General features: G+C 42.7%; 1 protein-coding gene across 1 annotated transcript in view; it reads right to left on the bottom strand.

Annotated features, from left to right (window-relative positions):
- LOC138033895 (uncharacterized) overlaps positions 1 to 10,000 on the bottom strand; it is a 25,631-nt gene that overhangs the window by 1,182 nt on the left and 14,449 nt on the right. The window contains exons 9-17 of the mRNA XM_068881765.1: positions 9,786 to 9,917; positions 9,116 to 9,304; positions 7,546 to 7,654; positions 6,920 to 7,171; positions 5,745 to 5,884; positions 3,869 to 4,087; positions 3,456 to 3,710; positions 2,747 to 3,107; positions 1,961 to 2,110 (exon numbers count right to left, since the gene is read on the bottom strand). Of these exons, the coding sequence (XP_068737866.1) occupies positions 1,961 to 2,110; positions 2,747 to 3,107; positions 3,456 to 3,710; positions 3,869 to 4,087; positions 5,745 to 5,884; positions 6,920 to 7,171; positions 7,546 to 7,654; positions 9,116 to 9,304; positions 9,786 to 9,917 (1,807 nt within the window). The remainder of the gene's footprint in view (positions 1 to 1,960; positions 2,111 to 2,746; positions 3,108 to 3,455; positions 3,711 to 3,868; positions 4,088 to 5,744; positions 5,885 to 6,919; positions 7,172 to 7,545; positions 7,655 to 9,115; positions 9,305 to 9,785; positions 9,918 to 10,000) is intronic.

Here is a 10,000-nt window from a genome sequence, read left to right as displayed (position 1 = left end):
CCTGGGAGATTCAGAACGCCCACTGTTGTAGAAGCCAATCTCCCTTGGGAGATTCAACATGCCCACTGTTGTAAAAGCCAATCAATACCGAGCTATCTCAGCGGGAAAAACCTGTTCCTAGAAATAAATTTACTTGGGAAAGGGTTGACTCAAGGAATTAGTAGAGATAGAAGCTCCCCATGACGAGCTCCTGCAACCGACATATTTTAATACCCAACATGATAGGCAACTCAGTTTAGCCTTTTCCAGGCTCTCTGGTAGTCGAGAAAACGAAAAGAACTGCAGAGTCTCGCTTTTCACACGCACTTCTTTCCGCTTTCTCGACTATCTGAGAGCCTGGAACAGGCTAACTCAGTTTGTTTGCATGGTCTATTACCTCCCCACCCCAGAGGAAGTGAGATCGCATCGAGAGCACTCGCCTCCCACCAATGTGGCCCGGGTTCGATTCCCAGATTCGGCGTCATATGTGGGTCGGAGTTTGTTGGTTCTCTACTCTGCATCGAGGGGTTTTTCTCCGGGTACTCCGGTTTTCCCCTCTCCTCAAAAACCAACATTTGACTTGATTTGCGTTGATTTGTTGATTTCAGTTTACAGTGTCCTCACTTAGTGCTCCAACGCTATAAGGCTAGACACTTAAATAAAGTTCCTTTCCTTTCCCTGGGTTATCTACCCACTCCTGAATAGGGTCGGGGTGGAGGAGGGATCGATACCGCACAATGTCCTACAACTGCTTATGGTCCTAAGCGAAAAAGAACATCGCATTTAATGAAGCGACCTGAGCAGTTTCAGACGAAGCCTGAAAAAATCCAGGCGTGAACGGAAGTCGAACCCATGACCCTGTGATTGCAGTGAACTTGCTCTACCATCTGAGCTACCATTCCATCTGGGAACCGGTCATTAAGCCGTGGCTACACGAGCGTTTTTTTTGAAAAATTGTCGCGTCGCCAGCGCACGATGAAAATCACCCTCGTACAGGTGCAAGAACGTCATAGCATTTGGGTTTTCACAACATAGCGGTCACCATTTGTCGCCAAGTGTAGCCATCACTGCTCGTTGTCGACGTGACAAATTTCAAAAAATCGCATCACCATCGCAAGCAAAAAATCGCTCGTGTAGCCCCGGCTTTAAACTTAAGCAACGACGTCGTCGCAAAATATAAATTCGCGTTTTTGTAATCACTTTGTGACTATTTCAATCTTTTTAATACGACAAGGGTGTGGCAGTTCCTCAAGAATGACGCTGGTCGGAACGGCGCTTAATTTAGAGGAGAAAATGAAAATTTATTCTCAAGTGCCGACGTTCTTCATAAAAGCCGAGATACACTAGGCGACAGGTCTCTGCGACAAGTCGCTCCGAGTGTACTAAGTGCAAAACAATTCGCTGCGACACGACACAAGTTCGATGCACACGCAGTAATCGCGTATAAGGGGGAATGTGAAATGGTTTTTTAATTCAATACGGCGGACCAGCGAATACAATATGACTCTCTCTGATGGGTTCATTTATGTTTTGTCGCAGCGCCTTGTTGCTGAAGTGTACACACGGTGACACAAACGTTGTCACTGCGATCAGTTGCACGAATTCAAATTGGTTTTCACAAAGTTAACCGTGTCAAACTAAGCGAATTGCGGCGACGATTTGTCCCCGCGACGTGTTGACGTGTAGTTAGGTGATTCTAAATAAAAGTCGAGGGATTGCTGATTTTTTTTTTTGCGAGCATTTCCACAGGGGTTTTGTTAAAACCCAGGAGCGATCAGTGTGTAAATTCTCGTCACAATTTCAATGCAATGTCACTCAGACAAGTATTGAGAATGCAGATTATTGTGTGATCTTGATATAACACCAAAGTCTCATGACTACCCAACAGAGAAATCTGTTACTAGTTAGGAGAATGAACGTTTCGATCTTGGCCTGGGTCAAAAGCAGAAAGACGAAGTGAATTAAATCCTGACAGACTAACCTCTACAACAGCGCCATCAGGCAGTCTAAGAAAATGTCTGTAAAGTTCTCTAAGCCCATCCAAATGTATGGTGTGTATGGATACATGAGTTGTTATCTCACGGTGACCTGTCTTCTTTCGGTCCGAGGCTCCCATGTCTGACTCGTCAATCTGTTGAGGAGAGACTGGATCAGATTTATTCGACTAATTACGGTACAATAAATACAGCATAATACGCCTGAACTTGACTTAAGACTCTCACAAAAAAAGAGCGTCCATGTGTTGTTTATCTTCCCTTTAATAGTTAGTTTGGGATGTTGATCTACCCGCCGTTCAACATAAGTTGGCAGCAAAAGATCGTCCATGTGTAGTTTATCTTCCCTTTAATAGTTAGTTTGGGATGTTGATCTACCTGCCGTTCAACATAAGTTGGCAGCCGAGAGCAGCCTTTTAAAGAGAAAGCAAGTGCACGATCACAAGAAAATAAAACGAATGCTGACCCGCTTAAGGCGCCGATAAACAACGCCATTCCTGTCGTGTGTCGTCGACTTTAAGTGACGAAATCAAACTGTGAGCGAAAAGAGAAACTCACTTGCTTTTCAAGATTGCAAACAGTCCTTTTCCTGATAGAGAGGACGCGTAAAAGAGCCGAGGGAAAAAGCCAAAACTTAGCGCGAATCTAGAGAGCGCCTGCTATGACATCAATTACGAAAATTCATAAATTCTGGTCATATCCCCTATTCTCCCCGTCTGTATTACATATTTTCTTTTGACATGAAAAATCCTAAACTATCCTACTGGCCAGACCTGTTCTTCTTCCCAAATGTAATCATAAACTGCTGCTTTTCTCCGTTCTCCTTCTTCCCCTCGGAACTGCTCCGCTTTCTTGCACACGTAACTCAGCTCCACGTTGGAAATCTCCAGATCATAAGGAATGAAAAACTCATCCTCACGGGCATGTAACCGATGATATACGTCCATAAGGCGGCCATTGTTGTGAACACGCAGGAAGTACAAGTACAGCACAACAGATGACACGAATACGGTGCCGATGTAGAGGAACACTGTGAGAACGATACCAATGGCGCCATTTTTCTCAAAACGGAAGAAATGCCAGTAAAGTTTGAAGGCGTCTCCTATGGGATAGTCCCCTCCCAGGTTCAAGTACCTGGAAAAAAATTGAAGTGATAAAATTTAGCATTAAAGTTTCCAACGAAATTTGTGAAATACCACGTTGCCGGCAGTTGTTATCCGCAAACTCCGAAGCTGCGTCAACTGGCGCGACGACCCGACGACCTTTTCAGTAATGGCGGGAGCCATTGTATTTCCTGCCATCTTGTGTGGAAAAAGACTAATAGTATTTGTATTCTTTTTCTAGGGACAGTAAACCGAGCAAAACACGCGACCGAGCGTGAAACCTGCTTGCCGAGGTTCACAACGAACAAAACGACCATGACCTAGCGTGACATTTCCGGCAGTTGCGCGAGCTAGCGTGACACTGCTACCGGGAACTTACCTCAGGAGAGCAGCATCCACAACCAAGATCCAAATCGGGTCTAACAACACGTTTATGCCATAGGCCATGATGAACCGCGAGAAGATGTTGGGAGATGTTCCGTAAAGGTGCTGCAGTAACCACGAAAATATGACGGTCAGACAGAATAGGATAATATTAAAAAACGGTCCTATAATAACCAAACTGATTTCCTCCCGGGTCTTTAATAGCGTACTCTGGTAGTTCAGGTTCACTGTATACGCCAAGAAGTCGTACCTGGGATTACAACAGAACACATCTGTTACTCATCTTTTCATCGCGCACTTTCAAACTTACGTTCTTCCCGGTCAGCGGACTACCTAAGCACGTCATGTTACTACAAAACCCAAACAACAAAGGAACAAATGAGCGCTTTAGTCTTCTTATTAACTTACTTGCTTACAGGCACCGTAAGCGCTTGCAGGTAAAGCCACTGACCACCATAATGTGAGTACAGTCGTATCCACCAAGTGAAAGCAATAAGAAGCAACATGGCCCAGAATTCCCTGGAGCGCCACTGGGAGAGGCCAAGCTCGGCCATGAGCTGACGGCCCACATATTGCATCTTTTCTCGGTCATAACGAGGAATGTGTCCTTTATTGGACCAAGGAGGTCTGGGAAAGAGAAATTAACTCAACAAGTGGACATAAACCGCGGTAAAGTTTGTTTTATGAGAGAAAATAATTTACTGGCTTCAGATTTCAGTGGCAGAGAAATTCTTGCAGCTCAATGGGTAAAGCATTCGACCAGTGTTACAGAGGTAGAAGGTTTGAATCCTGCCTACGCCTCTGATTTTCAGTTGTCCTTTCACTGGTTGTCAGGTAACCAGTCTATCATTGTGTAAACATTTTATTCGTTTACAAACATTTTGAAAATCCCCAAGGGAAACTGAGCACCTAAACATTTCCTGTTGAGGGCCACGTTTTAGAGAACTGTAAGTTTAAGGTTACAGTGCAACGCGCCTTATCGTGGCCACCCAACAAACTTTCACATTTGACAACTACATGTAAGTACGTCAACTCAACAACCCATGCAACGGTTCAACTTACGACCGTGCGAACTTTGCAAGAAGGGTGACTGTCTATCAAATTCGCAAACCCTGATTGGCGTAAAAGTTTTAAAAGACTTTGTTAGGTGGCCACGGTAAGGCGCGTCGCACTGTATTGTGTCATCCTCGTCAAATAAAGCAATTCCTTATATTTGTTTTGCATACCTACAGTAAAGCAAGGTAAAGTAAAAAGTTTAAGCCTAACCATAATCTGACAGAGTAAATCTGAATTATATAAGGCTATTGAATATAATATCTTTATACAAATACATGAATTTTGCATCCTCCCCTCCCCTTCCTTCGACTTATAGATATGTCCACATTTGACCACTATGAGGTACATTACTTCATTCTGAACGGAACCTCAAACTGTGTCCTCATCCTTAACAGAATTGTTTTATGTATGAGGGTACTAAATTGAAGAATGTTTAAGTCGGATATGAACTACTTACTAAGATATACCTGTGGTTAATAAATGCCTTGTCAGCAACGTATGTTTTCTATAAACCCTTAATGTTTGAAGAGACTATGTTTTTTCAATGGTGACTCGGCGGTACTCGGAAAAATTCCGAGTACTCATTTACAGGAGTCGAACCTGCGACGACCTTCCGACTTCTAGTTCGGATGCCCTGCCACTGAGAAAACGGAGACTTGTGGGAGCCTGAAGCTTACACCAGGTCCAGATGACAATTGTTCTGCTGTAGTGCTAGGACTGGAAGTGTCGAACTCACCTCACTCAATTTCTCCACCACACAAAAGCAGTTGTGTACTAACTAAGTCTAACAAAGAAGTAAAACCAAGCCTTCGAGGGGCAAGTTCACTTACGACCAGAAATGCACCGAATTAGATGAACACCCAATTTGACATCCAACACAAAGTGTGCCATTACAATAAGGCGAGGTAAAAGAGCGTTATTTTTCAGCATTGTATCAGCTCTCCTAATCTGCTATTGTTTCCAATTGTAAGCAACGTCTATTGTTTCTAAGTCTTAGTCATTGTTTCAATTGTTTAGTCATTGGTTTTTGGCCACTAGGGTATCTCATTTATACGTTACGACAGCTGCTAGATCAACTGCAGATGTTTATCTTTACTTAAAGAGCAGCATTTGGGGGACAATTTACGACGTTAATAATCTGGATTCCGAGACACGAATGATGTTGAAGTTGCGGAGAAGACCAAGTGGACACTTTGGGACGTGCTTCTTGAAATCTCTAAATACTTACTGTACAGTAAATGTGTGCTCTTCAAGTTCCTCCAAATGCGTCAGCTTCTTTCTCTTTTTCTTCCGTGTCATGAGTGGCGTTTTAGGAAGCATTGTGAACATTTTCTTAGCGTGGACATCAACCGGATTATTCAAGTGTTTCTGCAATGGACAATCAATAGATAGACTAAAGCAACTACCACAAAAAGGGGCCATACTTTGGCCAGAGAATTCACCGTGTAAACAAATAAACAGGGAAGACAGAACAGTGATTTTCACAGAAATAGATGAAACTACCTCAACCAAAACGAGAAAAGGTTTTCTTATGAATTCAGTCGTGCTTGAACACGCGAATGCACTATAAAAGGCGTGGTGCCCTAGCTCGGCACATGCGGATGATCTGTCAATCAACCGTGGGTGCATACGGACCTCTCTGGTAATTTATGCAATAAAGAAGCCCCTAATGGTAATGTGCCCGTAATATGTTGGGAGATGTTATGTGTCGTTTCTTCTTCCCCGTCGCACTGGAAATATCTTTTTGGGGCTCAGTCTCTGTATTGCTGTTTATTGATCGCCATATTAAATAATCAGTTTTGCTTAAATGAACACACGAAAGCACAGCGTGAAGAAACCATTTTTATAGTGCGTCTTTGTGTTTCAATTCAATCTCCATCCCAAGGCCTCCGTTACTCTTGTCCAGCAGAACGGCGCGGGAGGCTCTGGAATAATCCGAAACCGGAACAGAAAACCCTGGTTCCGGTTCCGGTTCAATAACAGCGCGTGCGTGAAGGGTCTTCCGCAGTGGCTTGAAGATACGAATTCTATTTTCTCGTGTTAAAAACAATATTTTACTAGTTCGCTTCGCTTGTTCGTAAAATACTGTTTTTACCACTCGAAATAAAATTCACATCTTCGCGTAGCCGTGCAGTATCCTCTATTTATCAACTGGGTTGCAATGGTAAATTGACCACCGCAGAGAGAAGCTGACGCTTCGAGCGCCCGAAACGTCAGCTTTCAAATTTCTCTGCGTTGGTCAATTTACTACATCAATCCAATTGATAAACCCATTTCTTAGGTTGGGGCAACTTGTTTCTTGGTTTGAATTCTCCACGGAGTTTTAAAGTTGAATTATACAGAGACATCAAACAGAAGTTGACTATCCTAACCAAAGCTTTGGGAGCCCATGCGAAAACAAACCTTGTAGTACATGCCGGGCTGTCCTTTCACTGGCCGGAAGCCATCATCTTTCTTCAACATCAACACCTCATCATCTGAATAATCCGTCCCGCTGCCGTCACTAGAAGCGTCTATCTCAACAGCCTTGCGTGACATATGCGTGGTCACGGGTCGTGACATTCGGCGTGACGTAGCTGATGCACGACGTTGATCTCCGCCATAAGATGAACGACGCTGGCGTAGCAAAGTACCGGTATCCGGTACTGTGAGAGACTGCAATAAAAAAAAAGTGAAGTTGTTTCGACCAATATCTATTTGCAAAACTACATTTGAAGTAGGCAAAATTAATGCTCTTTGAGTATTTCGAGTCAGTTCGTACATGTAATATGATACTTTGCCTTTAATACGCTTCCACTATAGACCTTATTCATAAATGGCATCAGTTTAATTAGCCTACCAAACCTCATTTTAGAGAAAGAATTCTTTTCAATTCACTGTATGGTATCGAGACTTGGTAGGCTATTTTGCAATTGGACAAAATAGTCTATTGTAAATTGACCGCCATTTATAAATTAAGGCCTATTAATTGCATAAATCATTTCACTTTTCGAAGAACTTTCCTTTTGAAAAGCAAATCTACCACTCACAGTTTTTCGAACATCTGGGACCTCAACTTGTAGGTTGTGAGTAGAACCCATGCCCTCCTTCTCCTCCACGGCAGGTTCAATGTTCGCTGAGCTTCCAAAAAAGCTGGACCTGAAAGGAATAAAATACAAATGGGCCGGTCAGTGAAATTGCCCCTAGCCTGAAAATATTTTATTCTAGAAAAGTCAAATTGCAGTACCATAAAACATGTATTTCACGTCAACTGTTATTTCGCTTTTAAAAGGCTGCTGGTTTGTCCAATGGCCGGATGACATCACAAGCCAATTTTTCATTCCAGTTTAACTTCGAACTCAGGCTCTTTCTCTCACTCTCTACGACAAGGGAGGAGAAGAGAGAGAGAGAGCCTGGGTTTGAGGTTGATTCCAGTTTTGAAAGAAACTTTGCAATGCAATGCAAAGCAGTTTTTGACCTCATCTCAGGACTGGGAAAAACTACAACGACTTCTTTTGTTCGTTAAATTTAATGGCGCACTTAAGAATTAGGAGGACAAAATCCTTTTGCTACGTATGATAAAGATATTTATCTCAGCATTAAAAAAATATGCCAGATTAGGTGTACTTTAACGAAGATCAACTGCAACTGCAGTTTACATCAATAATTTTACCCCCTTTCAACCTCTCCACGGAACTTTATAAAAGTGAGTTGCTTTAGGTATATATTCGCTTTTCTGCTTTACTCACTGTTACCTACGAACATTCTTTATATACTAGAATAGACCAAAGCTCGAGTGTCTTGAAACCCGTTGTGGAATGCACTGGCTTAACTCTATTTAAATCACCTCTGCAATACATTTGAGGCATCGAGAAAAGCCAAAATTTAAATATGGCTACTGCCATCGTTGAGACTGTTCCCACTTACTTAGACAACTTTGAATTTGTGGAACAACAATAAGCGACAAAACTAGTTGAGAAAGACCACAGTTATGAAAAATTCATCTTAACGTTAAAGTTTCCACTTGAACTTTCCCTCCATCATTCATTGTTGATAACAGAAAACAAGATTTGGGAACCAAAAAAAAATTGTTAGGAGGGAGAGGGTTAGACGGATGGAAAGATTACCAGGGGACCCTGTGGGTCAAACATTCCAGTGAGTGTCTCAACTCTTTTGTCCCCTATTGTAGAATCATACCTCGGTTGGAATTTGATCGTCCAGGTGAAAGTAGTCCTGAGAAGGACTGTTGGCAGTGACTGACGTTTCAACAACATGCGCGGAGATCATCTTCCCTTCACCCAGAAATTCCATCTAGGTATGTGACTCCTGGGTGCAAGTCATTTTCTATGTTACAACCAGGAGGTTATAAGATCACAAAAATGATGATGATGATGATGATGATGATGATACTACTACTACTACTACTACTACTACTACTAATAATAACAACAATAATAATCATCATCATCAACATCATCGTCATGCAGCTTCGGTCACTCAGACTAGTCGCAAGAACTTAGTGATGCATGTCCTTTCCCTGCATGGTCTCTCCTACTTCTCCCCCGAACAGTAATTCAACACTTCCCAGTATCTGAGCTGACTGCGACTGGCTAAACTTACCCCATCATGCTCATTCTGCTGCCACGGCGGCTGCTGGATGGAGAGGCAGACTTCAGATCTATTCGTGAACCAAAGATAGGTTCCTCCCCATCAATATTCTCTTCATCGATGTTTGTACGGGACGGATAGCTGAGAATTCCAGATGAAAACTGCAATTCCACCTCATACTCCTTCTGCCCGGCCATGTACCTGAGAACAAAATAAGACCATGTGTTCCGTGATGTAATCAGCATCGAAAATACAGTGCATGTCATTTTTCAATTGCATTACATGAGATCTACAACGCTCACTGATTCACTAAAATATTTTGCGCCAGTTTTTTCCCAATCGATCTTACGTACAGTCCGTTACTCGCATTTTCTTGATATCTGATTGGCTACTGCATCAAGGTTGCTGCTGCTCTACGTGATCAGACAGAATACACCTAGTAGCGGCTTACGATGCATACGATGCACGTATGATCATGAAGCAGAGCTACTGTAGCCAACGGTAGAAAAGATATGTCTTTAAAAATGGTGACTCGGGGATATCTGACCAGATGTGACAAGCCGAAATTCGAGGAAAATCCATATATTAGGGAGAATTGAGTGTGGTTGATGAATACAGGAGAACACTGTTGTTACTGTATTTGTCTCTTATGCCAGAATTTACAATTTCCCCATGGTCTTACCGAGGCAGCTTGACAATCTCAAAATACAGATTACACAACCAGTTTTCTAAATCTTCAGCCATCAGCTCTTCGATCTTCTCGTGTTTGTCAATGTGTGGATCCATGTCGCCACGCAAAAATGGTGCTTTGTACCTGAGCAGAAAAAAACAGACGAAAAGCATCGTTAAGAGGGCCCTGTCACTGCTTAGTTCGGTGGGTTTGCCGCTGCCATGTTG

The sequence above is a fragment of the Montipora capricornis genome, chromosome 14 (genome assembly GCF_036669925.1).
Source record: "Montipora capricornis isolate CH-2021 chromosome 14, ASM3666992v2, whole genome shotgun sequence".
In the NCBI taxonomy this organism is placed as follows: Eukaryota; Metazoa; Cnidaria; class Anthozoa; order Scleractinia; family Acroporidae; genus Montipora; species Montipora capricornis.
This window is presented reverse-complemented; position numbering and strand designations above follow the sequence as displayed.